The following is a 26,183-nucleotide window of genomic DNA, read 5'->3' as shown; positions in this document are numbered from 1 at the left end:
GAGGGATACTTGTAAGTGCCCTTCCAGGAGGTCTGGGGGCAAAGGTGATGACTAACCTCCTGCCCAACCACTGGCTTCGAGACGTGGAGGTGGGTAGTGGGCTGTCAAGGTAAAGGAGACACAAGCCATCCAGACCCTCATCCAACCCAGCCCTCCGAACTCTGGGGAGGACAGGGAGGATACAGGGAGCCTGGGAAGAAACCCTGAAGGAGCCCCTCCAAAAGTCCCAGCCCTCCCTCCTCCAGAGGACACCCCAAGCTCCTCACGGCAATCGGGCATCTTAAGTTCTGGCTGAACCGGTGGTTCCTGAGCCCCCCTCCCAGCCCTGCATCCTCCTCTATAAAACCTTCAGAGGAGTCTGATTCTTCCTGGACACAGAGAGCAGCATTCAGACATCCTGGAGGCCCTGGTAGTTCCCCAATACAGAGGTCGGCTGGCCTCCCAGGCTTGGGGCAAGGTGGGTCTAGGACCCCAGTCCCAAACCTCTCTGGGACAAATGTGCTTTGATTCTCAGAGCAGCCCTAGTGAAATCAATCCTAGCCACTCCCATCTGACCTCACGAAAATTATTTAATCTCTTTGAGAAAAATACGAAGACATCAAAGAACACATTATGGAAAAGACAAGGTGGGAAGGCTGAACCTGAACCGATTCTAGCTGTTCTCAGCGGACACAGGGGTACTGGGAGTGGTTTCCAACTGCCACCTGCCTCCCTGAGACCCAGCGGCCTGAGTGTATATGAAATGGGACCTTCTCCCTGGGTCAGCCTGGGTGAGGGGCCCCCCTAGGTGCCCGACTCCCCGCCGGGGCAGCTGCCCTTCCGGTTCCACATCTCGTTCTCCTGCCGGAGCCGCTGGTTCTCTGTCCGGAGCCTCTCGACCTCAGCAGCCAGCTCCTCCACCTGGTGGCAGGGCTGCAGGCCGGTGCACCCCCGTAGCTGTTGCAGCCTCCTGGTCTCCTCCTCGGCCTGCGACAGCCGCCTCTCCAGATCCAGGTAGTCTCGAACCAGCTCCTGCTTGCTGCGGTCCTGCAGGCGCTCCGTGTGGTAGCGCTCGTAGGCCTCGGAGAAATCCCTCTGCTGGAACTCACCGTGAGCCGGGCCTCGCCCGTCGCCTTCCCCTGCCTCGCTCTCCCCGCTGGAGCCTGGCTGGGAGGCCCCATGGGGCACTTCCAGGTTGGGCTCCTCAGGGTCTCGGTCATTCATCAGAAATTGGGTGGTGTTGTAGGGCGCCACCGGCTGGCCTTTGGCGAACATCTCCTCGCGGACCCGGGAGGCCCTCTGGCTCTGCCTCTCATCCCGCTGTTGCTTCTCGGCCCAGCTCAGCTCCAGGTAGGGCCGCCAGTGCCTTTTGCGCTTTGAAGGCCTCCTGCGGTGCTTCTTCCGGCCCAGCACAGCCTCCACTGAGCTGCCCCCTGGGCTCTGGGTCCGGGAAGCCCTACTGTTCCAGCCCAGGCCACTGCCAGCCCCAGTAGGGTCTTCCTCCTCCGAGTGGCTCTCTATCCGGGGTGTCAGGGGCAGGGAACTACCAGGGTCATGAGGCTCAGGGGGTGTCTGGGGGCTCCCAGGAGCACCAGGGGTCTAGACAGAGGACAAGGAAGAATAAATCATAGACAGCCTGTCCCCGGTGGTGGAACCCTTCCATAACCACTTGGCCTGAAGCCAACCTTCCCATAGCTGACTTGGGGTCACTCTCCAGCCTCTCACCCTCTGCAACTATTTGTTGGTTTGTGGGTTTTTACCTGTCTACTGTCTGCCCCCTCCCCCACCCAACCCTCCCCGAGCAAACTCATGAAAACAGCAGGAATTCTGCCCATATATTTTCACTCTGTAATTTCAGTGCCTCCAACAGTACCTGTTCTGGTCCTCACAGAGCACAGTATTCACTAAATATTGTTTGAATGAAGTAGGAGAAAGAGAATAGAGGTCGGGGACTGGCTCCTGATGCATTTGCTTGATCAGTCATCTTCCTAGGAAGCTTGTCTTTCAGACAGAGTTGGCTTCATGGGGAAGCAACCTGTGCAGTCTCTCAGCGCCTCTCACCCCCACTCTGTTCAGAAAGGCCCCATGCTTTGCTTAAAGCTCTGCTGTCCTTGTCTTGAACTTAACAATTTTTTAATAAAGAACCCTTTGCACTGGGCCCTACAAATTATGTAGTCGATCTTGCTTCCAGGTATTTGCATAGCTGACTCTTTAGAGCTTAGTGCCCTCTTCAGAGGGGTCACCCTGACCACCCTATCTAAAGATCTGCCCCCTCATCTTCCCTTCCCATTGTCATGGGACCCAGTTAACATTCCATGTCGCATCTACCACATTACCATTTACCATCTGTCTTCTTCCTATAAGAATGTGTCTTGTCTGTCCAGTTCACCACTGTGTCCCCATGCATGGCCCAAGGTAAGTGCTCAATAAACATATGTTAAATAACATAAAGCCCATAAGAGGGGGGGGGGGTCCAAAAAACATAGGGACATGAGGCTCTCCTTTCTGTTGATCTAGGGCAAAGAAGACGGAGTGTATTTATTCCAGGCAGAAGTTGCTATCACTCTTTGACATGAGCGGCAGGAAAGAGGCCCTAACTAGGGAGAGGAAGGGTGAACCTCCAGTGTGTAGCCGACAGAATCCTAGAACTTATCTAAGAGGTGGAAAGGATTCTGTCAAGAGCATGTGTACACAGCATGTGTTTATCTCTGTTGTGGTAAGGGTGGGAGTACTCAGGGTGGGGGATGGGGAATGAATTGCTCTACATTTGTGGTTTGGGGAATTCTAATAATAACTGCTGCCATTAGCGTGTTGCTCTATAATGTACACCACGGCTCAGAGACATCTGACATAGGTCCATACAAGCATAGCGTGTGCATCGGGGGATGTACGCAGCCCTGTGAGAGCTGGAGGTGCGCTGTGAGTGCTTTAGAGGCCCTGGAGTTCTCTTCTTCATCTGGGATGGAGTGTGTTACAGCGTCTACGCAGTACGTGTGTGTGTTGTTTGTCGTGTTGTATTGTTACTTCACCTGCAGGGAGATCGTAGATCAAGAACAGGCCTTATCTCCACCAGTGTCTTGAGCCACCTGAGATGGAGTTTCTGCCCCACCCCAGACAAGCAAGGCCCAGGCAAGGTGGTTTGCTTGTGTGTGCACAATCGTTCACCTGCCCCCAGCCCCCAGTACGTGTCCCTCCTGATGATCCTTCCCCTCACCCAAACCATCCCTGCCCCTCAGCCCCACGTGCTGCCTCCCTCCTGAAGGCTTGTCCCTTTACCACCATTCCCACTACTGCAGATAAGCTGTGTGATCTGGGTGAGTCATATGCCCTCTCTGAACTTCTAACCCTGACCTACCATGAACTCCAAATTAAACAACTCCAGAAAACGCTGGAAGTGGCCAGCTAGGGTGGGTCAGAGGAACTGAGTTCCTTCCTCACCTACAGGGACTCAAAAACTCGGGGAGAATAGGCAAGGTGGGGGCAGCAAGAGAGAGTATGGGCAGAGCGGGTTTGGATTCCTGTTGCCAGATCAGAAGGTGATGTTTTCTGAGAGTCTGACACAATCTGTGTCTCCCTCTCTCCCGGATGATGTGTGCACCCCAACCCCCATCCTAAATTATGAACCAACTGCTCAAACTGTTTTCCCCGTGTCAGGCTTCGTTCTCAGCCTTGACAGATTGCAAGGCAGAGTTCTGTTGTCAGAAGTCCCTAAATTTAATCTTGGGGTGCCTGGGTGGCTTAGTCGGTTAAGCGTCCGACTCTTGATTTCGGCTCAGGTCATGATCTCACAGTTCGTGGGATTGAGCCCTGCGACAGTCTGTGTTAACAGCACGGAGCCTGCTTGGTATTCTCTCTCCCCCTCTCCCCTCCCCTCCCTCCCTCTCTGCCCCTCCCCTGCTTGTGCTTGTGCGCAAGCACGTGCTCACTCACTCGCATGCATGCGCTCTCTCTCTCTCAAAAAACAAAACAAACTTTAAACCTGGACCTTTTGTTTGCTACCTGCGTGATTCTAGAAAAGGTATTTCAGCTCTGAGAACCTTAGCTTCTTTGAAATGGAAGTAGTAATCCTACCTTGAAGGGCTCCTAGGATTTTATGAGATAGCACAGATTTGGCATCTGGCATATTGCCCACTGCACAGTAGGGACTCATTTAAAAATACTGGTTTTCCAAATCTGCCAACACATCTGAGACACGCTGGCGGGATCCATGGTAGGGCACTCAGGTGGTTGGGAAGGTGGGGCTTACCTTGGCCTCCTCCAGGGCTGCGGGTGATTCTGTATTACAGTTGGTCTGGTTCGTAGTAGCCACCTTCTTCTGTTCCAAATCTTTCAGCAGATGCCTTTAACTAATGACACCTGCCTTAAATAACAGAAAAACCAAGTCTTAAAGGAGGATTTTCAGGAAGACTGGCTACCCAGGAATTTTTCCCCAAGGCAGCGGCAGCCATTTTGTAGCACCAGACCTGCACACTGTCGTTATCAAATGAAGGCCCTGAAGGCTGCCTCCACACCCTGGTTTTCACACCTCCAGCCAGCAAGAGGGCCAAATGGGGAATAAGGGACCATCTTCCCAGTCCTGTTCCTCAGACCCCAGGCCAGGGTTTACATCCTATACTGTTCTTCTAGAAGTCACTGAGGCCCAGGCTGGCAGTTAGGAAGCTCGCCCTGAGCTTCTCTCCCCCACCCCCAAAACAACCAAAAGGGGGAAGGACGCTGTCCTGGGAGGCAAGGTACAGCAATGACCTGGAGAGGCCGACAGTCGAGTGGGTCAGTGGCTGTAACAAGAAAATATGTAGCAGGCTTTACAAGGGGGTCCTTTCCTCACTGTGTCCAGAGGCCCCAGTCTTGACAGCGGACCCCCTCCCCCTGCCTGCCCCCAGGCTGGACTCCAAAACCCAGCCCTGAGAAACACAGCTGTGGCCTGGGCCGAGCCTGGGGCTGAAGCCTTATCATCTTCTGGGCCTGGCCTGCCTCCCGGCTCCTTCCTCTCAGGACGGGAAACAGAGGAAAGGGGAAGAAGTCTTCACACTACATGCAGCTGGAAGGGAAGCCCAACTGGAATAAGGATGGATTCCTTGGAAAGGGGGAAGTGGTCCGAGAAAGGAGATTTTGCAAAGGCAGAACTGACCTATTTGCTGTCAAGGATTATGCACACGACTATATCTGTGTGTCTTTCTGTGCGACCGACCTCCTGTTTGTGCAGTTCCCAATGCCTCAGCCCTACCTCTTGCTGCAATTGCAGCAGCTCTGGTCAAGCCGCTCAGGCACTAAGGTTGGGGAAGTTGGGGGGGCGGGGGGGAGCCTGGCAGCGCGGTGCCTATTGGGGATTGTAGTTTTTCCAGCTTTGGAACACGGATCAAGATCCTGTCACGTCTACAGTCAGACCGAGAACTCCAAAACCCATATACCCTTGCGCGAGTGGCCTCCCGCGCTCACCGATGCCTTCTTTGATTGGTCAAGTCGTCTGCCAATATTTCCACTTTCGTCAACGATTAGCTGTGCGGAAGCACAACGGGACCCGCCTTCCGAGCTCAATTAAAGAGTTCATTGATGGCGTTAATCTTTACGGGGCAGAAAATAGATCCGGCTGAGAGGGGCGGGGCTGTGGGTGCGGAGGGATCCTCGGCCCTAGAGGAAGGCGACGAGAAGGATCGGTGGCCGCCGCCGCCATTTTGGGCTGGGAGGAGGCAGCGGAGGGACTCGCTGCGCAGTGAGAGCACCCCGTGGGGGGTGGTCCGGGCGCGGGGAGAGGCCGGGCCGAGTGGGCTGCCTGAAGTGGTGGCGCCGGGAGACGGCGGGGAGTGGGACCGGGGACCGGGGGGGTGAAGGTTGGAGTCTCCCCGGCCGGGCCCGGTCCTCAAACCGTCCCGGCAGCCCCGCAGCCTCGCCTCTCACAGAGGGCGGGGTTCTTGGGCAATTACCGCGTGTTCCCCGAGACCCCAGTTGGGGAGAGACCGGGTGAAACAAACGACTCCGCTCTGCTCTTCCCACGGGGGACGCAGGTCCAGAGGCCGAGTTCTGCCAACTTTCCCCACCCCCATGCGGCCTGGGTATGGTGGCGGGGCCCAGCGTTGCGGGACCCCCGCTTCGAGGGGCGAGGTGGGGGCGTCGCCAGATTCCAGAGACTGGCGCCCCCGGGGAGGGCGGAGGTCCCAGCTCTGGCCGTGCGTCCTCCTGGCGTGGCTGGCAGCTGGAGGCCCCGGGGGCGCAGAGCCGGGTGCACCCACCATCTTCCCCCATACACCAAGGCCATCTCGCGGCCCCGGCTTCGAGAAGGAAACAGTCTCTTCTTACAGTAGCAACCACCAATTCCTCCTGGAACTAGGTAGATAGAGGCACGTGGAAGGCTTTGCGAGCCCAATGCTTGGAAATCTCTGAGCGCTCTTGCCCTCAAGATTTCTAGCCAGCTCCGATTGTCGGAATGACCTGACCTTGCACGTCCCCAGCTAGTTTGGGAAACTCTAAAAATGTGCTGTTCACTTCTCTTGAAACTTTACACCGAAAAAAGGTTGGGTTTTGCCCTTTACGGGGTTGGGACACAAAGAAAAAAACTGAGTGGCCACGGCTCAGGGAATAAAAGTGGAGTGGCCCATTTCGGATGCTTCAGGAACATCTGTTTGCGTTTTGAAATCCGAGCCATGAGTTTTAACCAAAACTTTTGGAGAAATGGCTGCCCTCCTAGAGGAAAGAACGAACTAATTCCAACATAATCTTTATAAGACTACAAATTCTTTCCAGTTTAAAGAACTTTTCTTCCACAAACTGAACAAAATGGGGAGTATTTTGCCACTGACGCATTGTTACTAGGGAACCTCTATTTTGAATTTCCAAGGACACTAATTGAAAATCACCTCTGTGAATCCCAGATGCTACCCAGATAGAAATTGCAGTTTTGAGCAACTTCATATATGTAGCGTTTGAGGGGTGGGGGGAGACCTGCTTTGAAAAAAATAAATACTCAACCTTACATTGACAGTTATAACAGCTTCTTAGGATTGAAGTTTGATGTGAAATTCTTTTCTTGAATTACAGATTAAACCATCTTGTTTCCTCCTGCTCGAGATCCAAGTTCAGAGAGCTTTACATACAGCTCAGGGATATCTTAATAATTTTGTTGCTAAAATACCAGTTAGAAATTATGTGTAGCATGAGAGTGACTGGGTAGTGAACTTTACCTTTGAGGGTATCTTGTAATGAATCTCATTGCCAATTACACATGGTCACATCATTCCTAAGCCTTTGGCTTGAAAAGCAAGAACCTTGAAAGGTTTTTGATAACTGAAGCCCTCCCCCTCCTCCTATTAATCATCTTTTAAGTTGTAAATGACAGTTCCATAACTTTATATTCTCCCCCTGCTCCCCAGATGTTCTCAGAGAAAGTCTTACAACTGGATGGTGACAAGGTGATCACCATTGACTTAATTTCTTAATCCAAAATTTGAACCACTAAATGAAGTATCCTTGATTCATACTGTAGGTTGACTTGGCTTATGTCATGTTAATTTTACACTGTTCTTCAGATCAAGAGAAGATGGGTTAGGAAAAGCTGACATTAACTTGGTAGGAGTTAAGTTAAATAGTCATAGGAGCTGAATGGGGCTTTACAGATTATCTTTGTAGTTCTTCTGTCAAGAATTTAATGGAGGATCCCAGACTCTTGTGATTCATCCTCCATGGTGAAGTAACAGGGTTAAACCTTTGGATGCTACTAGGTAGACAGTACTGGGCCAGGTGCAGAAATGTGTTACTCATTTAGAAAGATGAAAGGTTATCATCTTTAAGGTTGACCCGGAAGCTTTTCCATTCCTTGATAAGAAAAGTTGGGAATAAACCCAGTTTAATAATGCTCCCTTGGTTATCTTTTGAGCAAAACACAGGACTGGAAGTTAGGAACTCCAAGTTCTATTTCTGTGTGTGCTACCACTGACTTGATTGGCTTGGCCGGAGGCCAAATCCTGAAGATGAGGCCAAACTGGTCATTTTGTTGCTGAGTCCATTGTTCATCTAATGTTCAACCAGACCTTCAACTTCCTTCTCAGCTCTCCCCTTTCAGATGAGTTGTTTTGGGGTTTATGACAAAGGCTACAAACCCTATGTGCTTCAGTTTCCGGATTTGAAAATAGTATCTGTGCTGCCTCCCTCATAAATACCTTGAGTAACTACTCTTCAGTAGCTATGTAAACATTTACTTACTAAAACTTCATTATTTGGGAATCTAGAATTTCTGCTTCAGAAGTTATCTGGGGTATTTGGGAGGCTTGCCTTAAAGAAATGTGGCCCTGGTTGCCCTTAGCACAAAGGGTGGCCATCCAACTAGGCTGAATGAGGGTCAGTTTCTCAGGGTACCAAGCAGTTGTTACTAGGAAGACCTGGATATTTTACCCTGATGGCCAGCTCCTGGGGCCTGGTGGCTCTGTGTGAGCAGGATCCATGGATGAGTAGGATTGACTCTTGGAGCAGGTCCCCTTTGGCATGAGGCTGCTTGCTTCTGAGTGATTGGATTTCCACAATCATAATCAATTTTTTATTGTGTTTCGCTCTCACCCTCTTTCTCTTTGAATTTTCTCTTCTTAAATTGCTCAAATGTTTGTTGTTTTGTTAAGTACACTTTTAGAAATAACTAGAGAGGTAACCTCTTAGACATTCCTTTCCATCCTCTAGTTTGGTCTCCTGCCTTTGCCTAACAGTCGTACTGGAGTTATCCAGGTATGCGAACTTCTGTGTTGAATCAGGCTTCACACTTCAAATTAATCTCCTTTTCTGACCCTCTGGAGGCTAGCACAAGTTCTTCTGAGAGCTCACAAGAGCAGCGATGCTGTCATTTTTTCAGATGCTTCTGCTTGGGGCACTCAAGTTGCCACATTTTCCTTCAGGAATATCCTTTTTGCTCACTGCAAACCCAGGGCTTTTTAACACTTCACACGAAGTCTGTGGATGTGTCAAATAGAATATGAAGGATGAGAGTTCAGTTTCCTTCCGAATTTTTGCTCTTCTTGAAAAAACTTTTAGGGGCGCCTGGGTGGCTCAGTCGGTTGAGCGACCGACTTCGGCTCAGGTCATGATCTCATGGTTTGTGAGTTCAAGCCCCGCATCGGGCTCTGTGCTGCCAGCTCAGAGCCTGGAGCCTGCTTCTGATTCTGTGTCTCCCTCTCTCCCTGACCCTCCCCCACTCATGCTCTGTCTCTCTCTGCTTCAGAAATAAATAAACATTAAAAAAAATTTTTTTTTAAAAGAAAAAACTTTTAAGCTAAATATAACTGCTCTTGGTGCTACATTGAGAGAGAGCACTTTTTCAAAAAACTTACCAACAGTTGCCTACAGCAGCTCACTCATTTGAAAGAATTTTGTTGGTGTGCAAAGGTTTATTAATAAACTACTAGGATTATTCTCTGCCCTCGACCTTGTTAACATCATTTGTCATAATTGAACCACCTCTGAGTAAAACCCAAGAAAAAGTTTATACAGGAGGAATTGTGAGGGCTCAATTATTGATCTGTTTAAACTCAGCCTTTGTTTTTTTCAACAAGAAGTGGAATGAGGTTGTAAACTTTCCAGTATTCAAAGACCATTGGCTCAAATGGAACCTTTGCCACCTAGACTGTATATTCTGTCCCATTTGCAAAGTATGACGATTACCTTTTGGTCAGCCCACCCAACTGTTCAGGGCCTGAATTTGACATCTTCTTTCTTTTAAAAATTATTTTTCATTTCTAGCATCAACCATTTATACTTTGTGTGAGCAAGAATAGTAAAGTGGTATTTTATTCCAATGTTATCAAATTTGAAAAAATAATTTCAAAAACAAACCTCACAAACTCAAGTGTACTTAATACAAGTACTATCTCAGCTCTAGCTAACTTTGCTATCACAATGTTGTGAATATTTGTTGCCAGCTGTTCTGGGTGTAAGTGGCCAGGGAGAATTCTGTGGTGCATTACCTAATGTTTGATTAAATATAGCCAGCTCTTGATTTTCTGAAGGTAAACTATTTGCTTGTGGTTGTGGGATTTTTTGTTGTTGTTTTTTGGTTTTTGGTTTTTTTAATTTCTATGGATTCCCTCTTTGATTTTTTTTTTCCCCTCTAACTTTTTGAAGTGATTAGGGTCATATTTATTTACATTTTCCCAAAGGATTTTAATTTTACTCTAGATGAAGTGAAAATTAAAATACTGATCAAATGGGCAATTGCTCTGGTCTTAAAAAGAAACAAGGGGCTGGCTCAGTCAGTGGAGCATGTGACTCTTGATCTTGGGGTTGTGGGTTCGAGCCCCACACTGGGCATAGAGATTACTGGAGAAAAAAAAGGAAAGAAAGAAAAGAAATAATATCAATGTTAGCTTACTTTAGTATAACATGTTTTCATCCTTTAATCCTGATAGGAGTTTTGTAAAGTAGGCACAGGCCCATTTTGCTGATGAAGAATGAGACTCAGAGTTTAAGAGAGTTTTGTCCAGGGTTGCACTACATGTAAAAGATATGACTAGGACCCTGGTTTTTTTACTCCTTTTAAGCTAGTCTAATTTTTATGTTTTCTTTCTTTAGATATACCTGGTATATTTTTCTGAATTAAACCAATCTGAACCTCCCTGGTTTTCTCTCCCCAAAAAAATGATATCTAAAGGGCCCTGTCTCCTGAAGGCCACTTTGTATTATAGGCTAACCCCCCAAAAGTTTTCCTTAGAGGAGGATTAAGCTTTCCAGCCAGCTCTCTCAAAGTTGGGGAAGCACTTTGTCCTGGCTGGATACCCAGGCCCCCTATGAGAAAGGTAACAAACTGAAATTGCCAGTGTGTAAGCCTGGTCTTTTAAGCAGCTCAGTTAAAATGTTTGGAAGAGAGGACTTTAGTGAAAGACTAGAGATTCTCAAATGACTTGAGGACCATTTGTCAGCACAGCCCCCTTTCATAATAAGTAATTCAGAGTCTTTTCTCTATCCTGAGAGCAGTATGCTAGTCAAGTGTTTCAGTGTAGAAAGTGTTGATAGAAAACTGAAATTTCCCACAAACCTCATCACTCTAAGAACATAATGTAATACATTTTATAAAGTGCCTTGGAAGCAAAATTTGGAAAGTGGCATATCTCCAGGTAAATGAAAGTAATTTGTGAGTTACTTAAAACTGTGTATTTTTAAAGACTGGACTTAATTTGTCTCCTAAGAGTAAAACATAGTTGTTGTTTTTCTGACGGTAAATGTATTTACAGAGTCTTTCCAAGACAAATAGTAGGGGAAACAAGATCATTAAACTTAAATCCATTCATCTTCATAACAAGTTCTACAATCGGAGGTTATCACTGCTGCATCCTACAGTGCAGTCAAAATGAGGCTTCTCTGCACTATAAAGCCAGAGGGCAGTGTTGCTGCCTTTCCACCAAGCAGCCAGCCAGGTTTCTGGGACTACTGCATGACGTCATAGCAGAAGGAAAATTAAAAACACGAAGAAAACTATTTCAAAATAGACATTTAATGTAATTTTAGGCCAAAGGAAAAACTGATCATACATTGTCTTCAGTGGACCATCTGCCAGAATAGGGCCAGCTTAGTCCAGCTTTGAAGGCCCTGAGTCAGTTCTTGACCAGCATTAATTTCCCTTGATTCACTGATTTGTGAATGCTCATGCATCATAAGGTGCGTTTCACTCTTAGAAGTTCCTACCACCTCCACCATTCCATTTAGCTACAAAAGCAAGCTTTCCAGTGGGAGTTTGGCAGGGGGGGTGGGGTCCCCTTTTCCCTGTAGAGGTTCTTAACCTTCAAGAAGTTTAACAATCTCCTGATTCTCTTGACTGTCTCCCCAGAATAATGTACATATGACACAAGTCTACATAGAAACTCATGGGGTTCATGTATCCCAAGACCCCCTATGGTTTCTAAGGCCCCACGTTAAGGAACCCCTGTGCTAATTTGAGCAATGCATCGGCTGTAGGAAAACACTGACACAGCCAGGTGGAGATGGGCTGGATTAACCATGATGACAGGAAGGAACAATCGTAATTTCTTTTTTGTTGTTTTTAAGGAGCTGGAAGTTTACTGAATACACTGCAAGGGAATGGTGGCCAGGATAGCAAAAGAGAGATTGCCAACAATCATCATTTCTTACTATTTTGGTTTGGGGGCAGAAATTAATTCTGAGGGCCTCCTTGCATTTTCAAGAACAGAACTACTCCAGAACCTAAGCAGCTATTAGGAGATTGAGGATAGCGACTGCACAAGGAATGTGCAGGGTTCCCACTCGGCCCATAAGGACTTAATTTAGCTCCCCAACCAGAAGCTTTACATTTCATTTGCAGTGAGGGGGCATTTCTAATTTTGGCTTGACCCTCATGAAAAGGTGGACAGCTCCTGTTCCTTTTTTTAGTATAGGGAGCACCTAAGTATTAGATAATTAGGGTAAGTCCTTGGAATGCCCCAAACAGCCATTTCCTCTATAAATCCAATATTCCCTACCTCTAAACATCTTAACAAAGAGCTGCCACACAAGTTTATTCAACCATTGCTTGCACTAAAAAAGCAAGGGGTTTACCAAGAGCCTCTTTCAGACATGCAGGAGCTTCTTCAAGCCGTATTGGGGAGGTGAAGGGATTACTAAAAACCTATTTGTAGGAATGAAATGAGACTGTCCTTTGTCTAACCTAACAAACTACCAAATTAGGTTGGCTGTTGAGAGGCAGAATTAAATTCTAAGCTTCTGACTGTAGCCACTTTCTGCTCCCCAAGCACCCACCACTGGATTATTTCTCCAGCATCAAAAAATTAAAACCAAGGCACTAAGCAAGCACACTTAAGTATTGAAGGTAATTAAATCTTTATATTTTGCCTGAACTGTATTTTGTAGCACACTAAAACCCATTCAAGGGAAAAATCAGCAAATTGAAAACTGTCCCATTAAAGATTTTTTTCTGCAAACTGACTAATGATTTCTTTACCCCCCCTCCCCACACAATGCCCTTAAAATAAGCCAGCACTATTTGAATTAGCTCTAGAAATCACACTGAAACTGTTACATTTACAAATATTAAATTTATTATAACTAGAATGAATTTAATGGTTCTCAGATTTGGCCACCTTATAGCTCCGTTTAAGGAGGGGATTTTTAACAGAAAAATGCATCATAACTTGGTCAAGTTACTTACACATTAAAAAAAAAAAAAAAAAACCTAACTAAAAAGGAAAACAAGAAAAGCAACCCTTCAGTTTCACATAATTAAAGAACAGGAAAAAAAGCACTCAAGCTACATCATAGCTAAATTTACCAAACCAACCAAAGCCGGGGGGATTTTCTCTTCTGATTATGTGTCATAAAAAGGTCCGCTGTCGTATATACACATGTGTATAATGTTACATTCCATCACTGTAAAAAGTCCCCTTTGCCCCCTCCCCCCCAAAAGTTTCAGTCTAGTCTCCAAACTTGGACAGAGGCGCTCGCTCCTGCTGCCGGTGCAGTTCGTTCTCCGACAGCAGCTGGAGGTTCTCGGCGCGCAGCCGGTCCAGCTCCAGCTCCAGCTCCCGCACACGCGCGTCGTCGCCTCCCAGCCGCTTGCTTTCCAGCCGCAGCCGGTTATTCTCGTCCTCCATGCGCGAGAGGCACTTCTCCAGCTCCAGGTACTCCTTGATGAGCTCCTGCTTGCTCATGTTCTGCAGACTCTCCGCGTGGTACCGCTCGTACGTCTCCGAGAAGTCCCGCTGCAGAAACTCGCTGCCATCTCCTCCCATCCCGTCGCTTCCCCCATCCTCCTCGCCCGCTTCTTCCATGAAGTCCTCATCGCTGGTGTCGTCGGATTTGGCAGCGGCCCGCTTGGGATAGAGACCGGTTTTGAGATCCGGCTCCTCCTGGTCGTGATCATCCATGAGAAACTGCGTGGTGTTATAGGGTGCGACAGGCTGGCCCTTGGCGAACATCTCAGCTCGAATCCTTGAGGCTCGCAGGCTCTGTTTCTCGTCGAACTTTTTCTTCTCCTCCCAGGTCAGCTTGTAGTACGGTTTCCAATGCCGCTTCTTCTTGGAGGGGCGTCTCCTATGTTTTTTCTTGCCCAGTTGCCTCTGCTGCTGTCCCCACGCCTCCTCGCCCCCTGCAGCAGGAGCCCCCAACTTGTTGGCCTCGGAGTCGTGACATGGCTGTGCGAGCGGCTCGGCCTCGGGCCTCGGTTCTCCCCCGGCTGCCGGCAGGGAGGCTCCGCCAGCGGACAAATCATCCCTATTCTGGCCCTTCTCGCTTGCCTCCGGGCAGTTAGCTTCTGGACGGACCGGGGTCTGCAGGGGAGGCGGCTGGGGCTCCAAGCTCCCTTCCCCCTCCTGCCCCGGACGGCCACCCAACTGGGGGGACGCTCTCGATTGCCACCTACTGTCCTCCTCGGGCACCCGCTCCTCCGCGCCTGGGGGGCGATCGGGGTTCCGCTCTTCAAGAACAGCAACAGCACCTGTACAGTTGCTAGTTTGAGGCTGGTGCTGGTATTCTGACAAGAGTGGCTCGGCCATGGCTAATAGAGTCCTCTTCTCGAAGTTTGAAAAATTTTGGCTGTAAGTCCTTAAGGAAAAAAGAGGCTTTTCTTTTCTTTTAAAAAACGTCCAGCAGAGTCCTCTTCGGTCTGTAATTCCTGCAGTGACGCCTTTAGCCAGTCCTTCTGTCAACAAACTCCAATTGCAACTTGGGAGAGCTCAAGTCAATAAAGGGTTAAGTGCCCACAACGCGGCCAGCTAAGCGGGTCCGGGGGGGTGCAGCAGCAGTAACAGTACGTAATGTGCAAAGGGGGTGGACCTCAAACCTCCCCGCAGAGCGCCCCCACGATCGAGGAGTTGGTGGCCAAGGAGATGAGGTTAAGTCCAACGGGTTAAACCCAGCCCCGAAGGGGTTAAAACTACCCGATGACGCTGCCTCCGAGGGGCCGAATCCACAAAGGGTTAAATCCCCTGCCGCAGAGCCCACAAGGGGTTAAAGTCCCAGAGCCACCTCCTCCCACTTCCACGGGTGTCGCTCCAACCCGAGCTCCCAGTTCCCTAGGCCCGGCCGGAGCCTCAGCCGAGGACAGACAAACTCATCTCCCCTTTGGCTCGATGCTCGGTTCAGCTCAGATCTCCACCGCCTCCTCCTCTTTTCCTCCCTCCCTCCTCCCCCTTCCGACAGCAACTCTTCCGCCTCCTCCCCCGACTCCCCCTCCCAACCTGCCTCTCCACCTGCCAACTTCCAACTGCTGCCTCCCAGCCCTCTGCGCCCCTTTTATATAGAAGCCTGGCCGCCCCTCCCATGCGCATGCGTAACGGAGTCCCCATCTCAGGAAGCTGGGAGTCGTAGTTCTCATCCTTCAGGCCCGCCGTCCTCGCGCGCCGTGCGACGTAGCCAATCCCAGAACGCGTAGGGGGCGATTTCCAGGCCGCCTCCTTCTATCGCACATCCCTCGCTAGAGAAACGTGAGTGACCATTGGTCAGGAGTCACAAGTCTCGCCAAAGAAGGAAAGCCAATCACAGAGAAGATGGGGCGGGCTTTGGACCATACCATTCTGCTTCAGGAATACGAGAAGATTCGATAGCCTCTGAGGGCCTACACAGAATATTTTTATGAAAAGGTGAGTTTTAGAGGCTATTATCATATTCTGTTCTCAGCGGAAGGGTTCTGAAGGTCATAAACATTTGTTAGTTAAAGCAAAAATGGTATATTCCTAAAAAGTAGTCCCTAAAGTGTAAAAGAGGATTAAATTCTATAAAGAGAGATATTTGCCTACAACTAATAACTCTTGATTCTTAAGATTACAGGAATGGCTTCAAGGTGCGTGTGGTTAGTGCCTGGGACTGACATTTGCGGAAGGATACTGTGAACACATTGTAAAAAAAAACGAAAAGCGTATGAAGAAGTAAACAAATGAAGAATAAAAAGTGCCGTCTTAAAGGGACAGTGTGACTGCATTAGTGCAGCAACCTCGGACTAGGCCTCGGAGGATGAGAAGGCAGGTTCGAGTCCCGGGTGACTTCCACCCTGGGACTGGTTTTGGGACGCTTGGCGAAAGTGGCCGGGTCCCAGTCCAGGTCTGGTCTTTCGGGGCCCCCGCCGTCAAGGACCAATGCAAAATGGTGGGCCGTGACCGAGCCTCTCTTCTGGGCGGGGATCCGGGAAGCGCGGGGAGTGCATCCAAGGCTCCGGGGAGATCCCGGGGCGGGAAGGCCTAGCCCCCCGGGCCTCAGCCTTGGCTTCTGTCAAACAAAAATGGCCTCCTGGGGCCGACTTGATCTCTTCACTTCCGAGCCGACCGGGAACATTTCCTGAGGCCTGACAAGGCAGTCGGGCCAGTTGGTGGACCTCGATTGCGGGGGAGGGATAGAGCTCAAAATTAATCCTGAGTTTAAATAATCAACCCTGGCTACCCGAGAGAGAAGGGGTACCATCCACAGAGGCCTTCCTCATCAGTGGGCGCTGGGCAGCACTGGGAGGAAACAGAACCGGAGTCTTCCCCAAGGAGGAGGTCTTGCCCGGAAATGGGGACAGGGGGATTCTGGCCCAGGACTGGGGTAGATTCATGGGGGAGGGAGGGTGACACAGTCTCGAGAAAATTCTCCAGATTCCAGGCTCCGGCCCAGAGGACAGGGCCCTGGAGTAGCCCAAACTCGCCGCTCTAATCGTTTAGGCCTAAAATGTCAGCGTAATCACAGCATCTCCCTCTTGACACACACCCAGTGACCTATTCTTATTATTTCTTCCTTAATATTAAGCAGTGTCTTACGTTCGACATATAACATTGTTTTTGCACACAGAACCACTTGACCCCACCACAGACCAATGAGTTAGGGTAGGGATGATTGTCTCCGTTTTAGAGGTAAGAAGTCTCTAGGACTCAGAGAAATGAAGTGACTTGTCCAAGGTTACATGACAACTAAGGGGCACTTCTTGCTAGAACGAAGGTCTCTGTGACCCCCATTTTCCATTTCCATTTCCAACAGCTTCAGTCTAAGGCCCTCATTTCTTCATTTAGCAAACACTTGTTAGGAGAAACTATGATGAATGAAATGTCATCTCTGCTGCTCATGGACAGTGTAGAGAAACCATTAAACCACAGTGAGCCAAAATGGCAAGTGAAGAAAATCCTGGTAGGATCTTTTGAGCCAAGCTGCTCAGGAGTTGGGAATTATGGACAGGATGCGTGGGGGAGGTGTCTTCTTGGCTTTCTCTGAACGATGAAGCGTTTTCAGGCCTAGTAGCGTGAAGAAGAACATTTTATAAAGAGCAAGCATCGCATCCGAAGAAAGGACTTGTCTGGGAACTCAGTGGTTCCGTGGGGAGGTGGTGATGGGTATGCCCCAAGGGACAGGCAAGCAAGACTGCCTCTGGGGCACAACCAAATGTTTTGAAATTGCCCACACAAGCCCCTGAGCTTCCAAGAATTCAGGTGCATCTGAAAAGCATGGCCTTCTTTGTGCTCCTTAATCAGTCCTGCAGGGCTCCCTGTAAGCAAGAGCTGCCCCCCACACTGAGAGCTCCCTGAGAAAAGGGGTTTTGCAGAGAACTTGAATGGGAGTCAGAGACCTTTGTATTGTTAAAATTTCAGACTCCAGAGGACTCCTGGGTACTCTCATTCAGGGGGATTGAAAGGTATATCTGAGCCCAGCCAGCCTCAGTTTACTGGGCAGGGCTCATTTGTCATATGTGGGGAGGGGTGGGCAGATGGATAGGTTGTGGGATTCTAGAATTCTGTCAAACAAGAGGCCAGGCACCTTGATGTTAATGGAGTTTTAACCCATCGCCAACCACTTTACATGTCTTGGTCATTTAAACTCTAGGACTGCCTTATGATGAAGAGCTCTTCATCCTTATTTTACAACGAAGGCAGCCCAGGTTCAGAGCAGTTAAGAATCTTGCCCAAGTCACACAGCTAGTTGTGTGCCCATGCCTGCATCCCCAGCACCACTTTGCTCCTTCTCCCGCTACCCTGCTGTTGTCCATCCTTCACACAAGGGTTTATTCAACCTCTGCTTGCGAAACTGGACCGGACCGCGGAGCAGCAGGGCCCGTGTGTCTGTTTTGAGGGACACCCTCCCCACCTTGGAAGACTGACAGTCAAAGAGTGACTGAGGCTACCAGTGGGTCGAATGATACCCAACCTTGGGCAGTGGTCAAGGCCAGGGGCTGATAGAGGGAACCTAGGAATTTAAGGGTCTCCAAGAAGGAGACTTCAGAACTACCTCTTCCTCACCCAGGGTAGGAAGGTCCTGGGGCCCAGGCGGTGGCAAGTGTGGCCCTCTGCAGATGGGGACCCTGGCCAGTGGCCTGTCAGGGGCCAACACTAGGAGGCGCTCGGGGTGGCGGATTCGCCACCGAATACAGGCCACTGCTAGAGCCAGGGCGGCCCCACGGGGTGGGGGCGGGGGCGACAGGGCTGTCGGAGACCAGAAGGAGGCCAAGGCCGCCCGGCGATGAGAAAAATAAGTTCGGGGCCCGAGCAGCGGGCGTCACCCGGAGCTCTGTGCCCACGCGGGCGCTCTGCCCACCGCGACGGGGGCTCCCAACGAGCGGCCCCGCCCCCACGCCTCAGGGTGGGGCGGGGACTAGGTTCCCGCTGGGTCTTGGCCTTCCAGAAAGTTCCCTGGGAAAGCCCGAGCGCGGAGGTCAGGTCACGGGCGGGGACACCGGGAACGAGCAGCTAAGGAGGGGGAAGCGGGCGGTGGGCACTTCCGGGGCCGGGGACCCGAAGCCCCTTCCCTGCGGCCCGCGCACAGGGCAGCGAGCAGCCGCCCTCCGGTCCCGGCGCCGGCTTCCTCTCCACCCACCACCCCCCAGCTCGCCAGACGCCCCCCTCCGACGGGGCGGGGCGGGGCGGGGCGGGGGGGGGGGAAGGTCGCGACACGGCCCCACCCCCCGGCCGTGGCGGCGGTAGGCGCCGCTCCCCTCCCTCGGCCGCCCCGCCCCCTTCGGGCCCAGGGCCCCAGTGCTCCCCTCTCCTGCCCCGGGAGGAGGGAAAGCCACCGGCCTCTCGGGACCGTCCTCGGGGGTACTGGGGGTGGGGCAGGGAAGACTTGTGCCTTGCGCGCCCGGACCCGGCTTCCCGCCTCACTCCGTGGGGACCCAGAAGGCAGAAGATCAAGGTCTTATTTTATTTAGTGAAACATTTGTGAGTCTTCCGTGAAGACGTCCTGAGTGTGTAAGTGCAGGGGGAGGGAGACCAGCAAAACGGAGCTCACTCCCCTGCCCCCAACTCGGCCGGGCCTCCTGGCCTTCCTCCCGCAGCCTCTCAGCCAATCATTCTTCCAGGCCCCGGCCCAAGTCCCAACTTGCCCAAGAGCTGGGCCTCCACCGGGAGAGACTGGGGTGGGAGAAGAGTCAGGTGACCCAGAGGGTGGGGAGGGCGGAGGCTGAGACCCGGCAGCCCCGCCCCCGAGTCACGGCCAACTCAGAACCCGGGACGTGCACCACCAGCCTGGGTGTTTGGGCGGGAGAGGAGAAGGTGTTCATGTGAAGCCGCGGGGAAGGATGGGCTCTTAAATGGCCCCCCGATAAGGGAGCGGTGCAGAGGCAAACACTGAATGGTGGGAACACAGAGTTAATGCTGTTCTCCTAAACCCTAGGAAGGCTCAGGGCACAGCAGGACAGGGGGCTCATAGCCACCTCAGTTGGCTACAGAGACCCCTCCACTGAGAGTCACCTCTTCTGGGTCCGAAACTGTCGGAGGAGCCACTGGACGATGAAGGGCCACAGGAGGAAGAAGAGCAGCGTGGGACCCGAGAGCCTGAGGGGCCATGGCCGGGCACTGGGCGGGGTCCTCTGCTGCCGAGAGGGAGGGAGTCAGGGGCCGGCCCAGGCTTCGGCACAGACCGGGCAATTCCTTAGGAACCTGCTTCCCGAGCTAAGTGGGAGTTGTGCCTCCCTAAGATCACAAGAACTGAGATAGGGAAGGCCCTACCCCTGAATCTGCACCACTAGAAAGGAAAGGCTCCTGGGGTTCCCAGTGTGTCCCTGACAGCTGACCTCCAGTGCCCTCCCGCATCCTCCTCTGAGGGCAATCCCAGGTGCCAAGGGGCCTGTAGGGGCTGCGCGGTGGAGAGAATGGCTTCTAGGCTGTTTCTACTGGGCCACAAAGCAGTGGCCCCGTTGGTGTGGCCTGAACACCCAATATTATAAAGGATGTGCCATATATTTCAAATGGTGCTCAGAGTTTAGCTTCTAAATCTCATTCTCTGCTAAAAGGAGCCAGGGCTCCTTGGAGAAGTGGCGAATTCCAGGTCCCGAGCAGGGAAGGCAGAGGTGAATGTGGGACATTTTGTACCAGAAAACAAGGAAACTTTTAAAGATTAATGAGGTCATGTTATAAGAACATAGGACCCCGCTTGAAAGGGTCTCCATTGACCAAAATTGTGCCAGTCTAAGCATCACAAAGAATAATTTCAGTTGATTGAGAGACTGAATCTTTAAAATCCATTAGTCCATAATGATACTCAAAGAGAAAGTTGGAAAGTTGTCACTGTTGAGGTGGCTGTTCAATCAACTCCTTACTTTAAGATAGGTAATTAAACAGAATGAATTAAGCACTCATTCTGCCTTTCCATAAGGCGCTGTACTTCAGGGAAATCCTAGATGAAACTCTAAAGTGTCACCCTAATAAATGTTAAAAGAATAAGAGAATTTAAAAGTCAACGTTTCTTTTTTCCAAATAAATTATTGATCCAGGCAGGGCTTATCCATTAATTGTCAAAAATCACGTGGCAAATGGGGTCACGGGGAGCAGGACATGCCCTGGCTGGCAAGAGGAAAACACGACTTAACAGTAGTGAGATCGGACCGGCACTCCTCCTTCATCCACGCCAGTGGTCCGTGCTAGAATCATTAACTGTGGGGCATCCAGATATGTGTCCCCTGATGTGCAGAACATCACATGTGACATAATCTGGTCATGTAAACGAGCCAGGAGGATGTAATCACAGAGACCTGAAGGGAACCTTCTCCTGGACCACTGGCCCAGTCTCAGTAAGCCAGTAGCAAGGAGAAAGCACCGGTCTAGATTAAAGGAGTCTTAAAGGACGGAGAAGCCACACGCAGCACATGTGCCTGGACTGGACAGACAGAGCAGCTGGAAAAGGCAATTTCGGGACAGCTGGGGAGATTTCGATTTGGACTGGGGATGTGACGATACGGAGTGTGTGCTAAAATATTGTCCTCTCGGGCTAGGTAGTGGAATGTTCTTATTTTTAGAGATGGAAAACCAGCTATTTCAGGGTGGAAATCACAATCTTCAGCATATAAAATGAGTTAGAAGTAAAATAAATAAATAAAGCCTTGCGGGGGTGGGCGTTGAAAGATGGGCCTGAGGAAGTCCCTGCCACCCTGGCTGACACCCACTGTGTCAAGGGGATTCAGGGTCACCCAGGTGCTCCCCCACGTCCAGCAATTTAGCCGTTTCCTGCCCCCACCACCCCAGGCTTTTCAAGAACAGACCTACTCCATCAATGGGGAGTCCCAGCTTTGGAGGGAGACAGACCTGAGGCTGCTCTCAGCTCCGTCACTGGATGTGAATAATAATAATAGTAACTGGAGAAGTGCGGTGGACATTGCCTCATCTAAGCCTCACAGCAGCTCTGTGAGGTTCCTCTGGGCTGTGTGCGTGCCCTCAGGTGAATTACCCAGCCTCTCAGACACTTGGTTTCCTCTTCTGGAAAAGGGAAATGAAAAGCAAAACTAGTTCCTAGGGCTGTGCGGATTAAATGAGATAATGAAGTACGCGTTTGTTTGGCACTCAGTTGGGGCTCAGAGACTGGTGGCAGCGACTGATGCTGCAGGAGCTCAGGAGCAGAGGTGTGAGGGCCAAGCAGATCTAGGAGTAGAGGGGAGGGAGGGAGGGGCACGAGGGCTGAGTCATTTGGGAGCAAACCCTAAATCTGGCAACAGGCCCCCCCCCCAGCCCCAGTGCAAAGAGCAGGCACGTCCTGGCCTTCCAAACTGTTGGAATTAGTGCTCGTGTTCAGTTTCTATTCCAGCAAGAGCAGGAAAGGAGGGCCTCCCCCATTCTCCCTTCCAGGGTGGAAGCACTTCAGTCCCCCCGACTGCCCTGCCTGCAACGAGAACCACACCACTCTGAGGAAGGCAGAGGTGTGGGCAGGTGGGGAGTTAGAACGAAAGACGGAAGTGGCTCCACGAGGAGCCCAGAACAGAGAGCCTTGGAGTTCTGTCTCTATCTTGCCCTGGGCCCTGGGGGCAGCTCACCTGCTCGACGACGCTGGGCAGGCTCTCCAGGTTCTGCAGTCTACCCTGGACATCCCGCATGCTCTCCTGCAGTGCCCGAACTGTCCCCACCAGCCACGTGTCCAATTCCTGGGGCCCCAGCGGGCTGCCCTCTGCAGAGCACAGACACACAGGGAAGGGGACTCAGGAGGCAACTCAGCTAGGGACAGGGTGGTGGCAGGCTGGGGCAGGTCTGGGCAAAAGTAATAGTAGATAGAGGGCGATCCCTGGTACCAACTGTGATTTCTATAAAATCCATCCATGTGGCTGAGTAATGGGCTGCCAGGGGTTTGAATCCCAGCACCGCCACTCAGCTGTGTGACTTTGGCCAAGTCAGAAGCTTCTCTGAGCCTCATTTTTGTCTCCTGAAAGTTAGGGGGAAATGTCATTGCCTTCACAGGGCTGCTTACTCAGAGGAATAAAGGAGATAATATTTATGACAGTGCCCTTAAGGGACACGGCACGTACGGAAATCCTAGAAGGGGATTGGACCGAAATCATTGTCCTTTGACAGTCCCCAATGGGAGGCCTACAAAGATGGGGCCGGGCAGGGACTTTGCCCATCCAGGCTGGTGTCTGGCTGGCTGGCAAGTGCCCGGTGCTGGACTTTCACCTCTGCCCCAAGAGGGCAGTCAGGGGAAAGCCTGGGGGCACCAGAATCACAGGGAATGGCGGAAGCGGGTGAAGGGTCAGACGAGGGCTCACCTTTCTCTGCAGGGAGCAGGGAGCTGTTTCTGGTGTCAGGCTCTCCTCCAGGGGCTCCCTTCTGCTCTGTCCAGACCTGCTGAGAGGAGTCACAAGATCCAAGGGTGGGAGTAGGGCAGCCAGGGCACAGTGGGGTGGGGAAGGCAGGGAATGAGGGGTAGTCTCACCAGCTCAGGTTCCAGCTGCTCCAGGGAATCACAGAAAACCTCGGAGTCCAGGTCCCTAGGTGGCTGGGACTCTGGGGAGGGGATAGGTGACACTGGTGACAAGACGGGGGCTATGGAAAAAGGCGAGGGGGTGTTCAAGGAGTAAAGGCACCTGCTCTGGGAACATGAGAGATACTGCCATGGGAGGCATAGATGGGTCCCAGAAGTGAGGTCCTGGAACCAGAGTCTCAGAACCTGCCCCCTGGCCTTTGCAAGCACAGGAGGTCTCAGTGTCTGTGGGCATGAATGAGGTGTGCCATCCAGCCTTCTCCCCTTACCCACCCCACTGGAAGCTCCCCACCCACCCTCTGGCTTTGGCTGTCTGTCCCTCCCCCCAGGCACTGACCTGGATTCGGGAGTGCTGGTTCCCTGGGGGGGCAGGGAAGCTCTGGGGCAGCCCTGGAGTCTCCATTCAGTGCCTGCTCTTTCCAACCTACTGAGACACGGCACCCAGAGGTGGGGCTGGGAAGAGGCTGGAGCTTCCCAGTGAGATCAGCCCCTGCTCCTCATGAGCCATGGGCTCTGCCTGAGACCCACTCCATCAGGGGCGCTGGTTGGAGTGTCTACAGGGACATCACCTGGAGCCCTCTACCCCCAAATCCCCCTCCACCTGAGCAGCCCCCTCCGCCTGGACCTAAGAAAGTTCACTCAGCACTTGTGGAGCTCCCAACCTGGGGGCCTGACCTGTGACCCTTCTCAGGAAGGTTTCCGGGGGCCTCGGCATATCAGGGATCACCTGGTACAGGGGCTCGAAGTAAGCAAACATGTCCTCTGCCACCTCGCCCAGGGGCACTGTGTCGATCACCTGTGGGGCAGGGTGTCTATTGGAGAGGGGCCTGCCCCTCCTTCCACTGTCCTCCTATCCCACTTGAACTGGGTCCCCTCCATCCTGTGCCCAGTCAGGGACCAGAGACAAGCAGGGTTAGAGAGATGGCATGTAGGTAGTAATTCCCACAGGGGTGTCAATGTGCAGGAAACCTAATGGGGGTCAGCCCTGGAAGGGTAGAAGATAGGCCACCTAGCTGGGACCTTGGGGACAGAAAGAAGCCTGCAGCCTCTCCCTACCTTCTGTGCCACCAGCTTCATCTCAGTGATGTAGGCAGACATGGCCTCCTCCCTGCTCATCTTGCCCAGGCTGTTCCAGGCATCCCTGGGGGGCAAAGCGCTGTGAGAGGCTGGTTGACAGCTGAGGCTTGTTTGCCCGGTGGGTAGGGGGCTCACCACTTATATCGTCCTATTGGGTCCCAGAACCCAGGCCGGGGGACGAGGCAGGGCCCCATGGTAGCTTGCTTGTAGTAGCTATAGAATCTCAGCATCTCTTCGTAGGAGGGGCGGTAAGAGCCTGGGCAGAGGGTGGGGAAGTGGAAGGCAGAGCATCACCCCCAGCTCCAAGAGAGTGGAAGTGGGGGGAGAACCACCCACCCTTGGAATGGACAGAGATGGTGAGGGGTCCCACTCAGCTGGACTGGGACAGGAGGCAGAGGAGATCCCCAGGGCAGCCCAGGCAGGGACTTATCGGTAAAAACTGCAAGGATCAGAGCCTCCTGGGAAACCCCAGGCAAACCTCAATCTTCTTGACCCCCAAGTGCAGGTCCCAGCGCCCTCACCATTCTTAGGCAGGTTCTGAATGACACTGACTGCGGCCTGGAACTGTTTCTGGCAGTCCTGTTCTGGGCTTTCATTCTCGGTACCCATACCGCGCGCCTCTGAACCTTGGGGACCTACTTTTGAGCGACTCTACAAGAACAAGCTTCCGTATGAGCAGACCTCCACGGTCCACCCTGGCACACACCTCTGTAAGCCACTGGTCCACTTTCCAGAGGGGAAAACTAAGCTCTACACCCGAGTCAGGTGCCCCGGGAGGTCAGAAGCTGCAGCTGAGACTCCTTTTCCTACCCCAGGGCAGCACGGGTGGGGGCCAAGGCGGGCGGATAGGACCTCGGTGGGTGGGTGGAGGCAGGTGCCAAGAGCCGCTGTCCCTCTCTAGACGCACATTTCCAACTCCTAGACCGGAGAATGGGCAAGCCAAGAGGAGTCAGGGCGGGGCCAACACTCTCCCACCTTGGTCCTCCACTCCTTCTGCCCTGGGGTCCCCCACCCCAGCCGCCCGGCCATCCGGCACTCACCCTGCAGCGCCTAATACGCGGACTAAGGTCCCGGTCTCGCCACTAGCCGGAGGCTTCCGACTGACCTCCGGGCCCAATCTGACCGGGATGTGGACGCTGGGGGGAAATTTAGGCCAATGAGAGGGCTCGTTTCAGCTTCTGCTTCTATACCTCAACCACTCAGCATGGCCCTTTCAAGGTTATGCAAATAGTTTAGCTGTGGCTCTCCCAATCAGTAGAGGCGAATCCGCCAGCCTGCTCCCCAACCTTGGAGGACCAGAGGCGGGAGGCAGCGCCCCCTGGTGGACGTAGTAAAATAGCGCGGAGTCCTCGCGCCCCCTGGTGGAAACCTGCGTCTGTCCTCCGAACCCAGGTCCTGCAAATCTGAGCAACCCAATTCAGCTCCTTAGATCCGCCCTCCCCTCCCCGCCCCGCCAGGCGCTGGGGATAAAAAAAAAAAAAACAAAAAAGGAGTTATGTCCTGGAGGAAGAGCTGGTTCTGGAGGGGTTCTGGAGGAGGGACATTGGAGCTGAGTTTTGGAACACGTAATTGTAAACCTGGAGAAGAATGAGAAAGGTGGTTCCTGAAGGAAGGAATTGCAGGATCAAAAGTACAGAAAGAATATCCAGACAGGGGTGGGTATCCAAACCAGTATGCCAGATCTCTGGGTCAAGGATATCTGAGAATGGGCTAGAGCAAGTAGGTGGCAAATCTAGGTCCTGAGAAACTAAGCTTTCTCTTTGAGATGCCACGCTCTTGGCCGCCGCCGAGTGGCGGTGTGCGCCCGGCTCTCCGCACCCAATTTAGGGTAATTGCGGCAGACAACGCTAAAATGATTAGTCTCCTGCCATCCCACCCTTCGAGTACAAATATTCTGATGGTTTCACATATGGTAAGTGAACACATGAAACGGTCACCAGGACCCACATTCGACGCTCACCCACGGGTTGATGTCATGGACATCTACACAGGGTGCGGCGGCCGTCCGGGGCAATCGA

At 51.9% G+C, this 26,183-nt stretch overlaps 3 protein-coding genes across 13 annotated transcripts; all 3 read right to left on the bottom strand.

Moving 5' to 3' along the window:
• Window positions 1–551: 551 nt before the first annotated feature.
• Window positions 552–6,209, bottom strand: HEXIM2 (HEXIM P-TEFb complex subunit 2). The gene is given in 3 exon segments (XM_027048900.1): window positions 552–1,578; window positions 4,226–4,339; window positions 6,015–6,209. Coding segments are annotated over 3 exon segments (1,104 nt in total). The 3' UTR covers window positions 552–783.
• A 6,766-nt stretch (window positions 6,210–12,975) lies between these two features.
• On the bottom strand, window positions 12,976–15,159 carry HEXIM1 (HEXIM P-TEFb complex subunit 1). The gene has a single exon (XM_027049045.2). It carries the CDS (start codon window positions 14,448–14,450, stop codon window positions 13,371–13,373), a length of 1,080 nt encoding a protein of 359 aa, XP_026904846.1. The 5' UTR covers window positions 14,451–15,159; the 3' UTR covers window positions 12,976–13,370.
• A 1,973-nt stretch (window positions 15,160–17,132) lies between these two features.
• On the bottom strand, window positions 17,133–25,348 carry ACBD4 (acyl-CoA binding domain containing 4). Of its 11 annotated transcripts, none has more exons than XM_027049049.2 (10): window positions 25,206–25,348; window positions 24,687–25,083; window positions 24,301–24,421; window positions 24,145–24,229; window positions 23,764–23,884; window positions 23,426–23,515; window positions 23,041–23,150; window positions 22,874–22,952; window positions 22,151–22,281; window positions 17,133–17,153 (listed from the first exon to the last, which is right to left on the bottom strand). In XM_027049049.2, exons 2-10 carry the CDS (start codon window positions 24,772–24,774, stop codon window positions 17,148–17,150), a joined length of 831 nt encoding a protein of 276 aa, XP_026904850.1. In that variant the 5' UTR covers window positions 24,775–25,083; window positions 25,206–25,348; the 3' UTR covers window positions 17,133–17,147. The 11 variants fall into 11 exon arrangements, with proteins under 11 accessions (XP_026904850.1, XP_014942052.1, XP_014942051.1 ...); XM_015086566.3 differs by lacking the exon at window positions 17,133–17,153 and adding an exon at window positions 19,031–19,720 and having other exon boundaries at window positions 23,426–23,512; XM_015086565.3 differs by lacking the exon at window positions 17,133–17,153 and adding an exon at window positions 19,377–19,720.
• Window positions 25,349–26,183: the final 835 nt, after the last annotated feature.

This window comes from Acinonyx jubatus, chromosome E1 (genome assembly GCF_027475565.1).
Source record: "Acinonyx jubatus isolate Ajub_Pintada_27869175 chromosome E1, VMU_Ajub_asm_v1.0, whole genome shotgun sequence".
In the NCBI taxonomy this organism is placed as follows: Eukaryota; Metazoa; Chordata; class Mammalia; order Carnivora; family Felidae; genus Acinonyx; species Acinonyx jubatus.
The sequence above is the reverse complement of the archived record's forward strand: the minus strand, read 5'-3'. Positions and strand labels throughout refer to the sequence as shown.

Excerpts from the sequence above, each read along its gene's own strand:
- HEXIM1 (XM_027049045.2), bottom strand. The coding sequence starts at position 14,450 with ATGGCCGAGCCACTCTTGTCAGAATACCAGCACCAGCCTCAAACTAGC.
- ACBD4 (XM_015086565.3), bottom strand. The coding sequence starts at position 24,774 with ATGGGTACCGAGAATGAAAGCCCAGAACAGGACTGCCAGAAACAGTTC. Across the intron at positions 24,230-24,300 it reads CCAATAGGACGATATAAGTG|GGATGCCTGGAACAGCCTGG; the intron begins GTGAGCCCCCTA and ends TTTGCCCCCCAG. Across the intron at positions 23,151-23,425 it reads ACCAGCACTCCCGAATCCAG|CCCCCGTCTTGTCACCAGTG; the intron begins GTCAGTGCCTGG and ends CTTTTTCCATAG.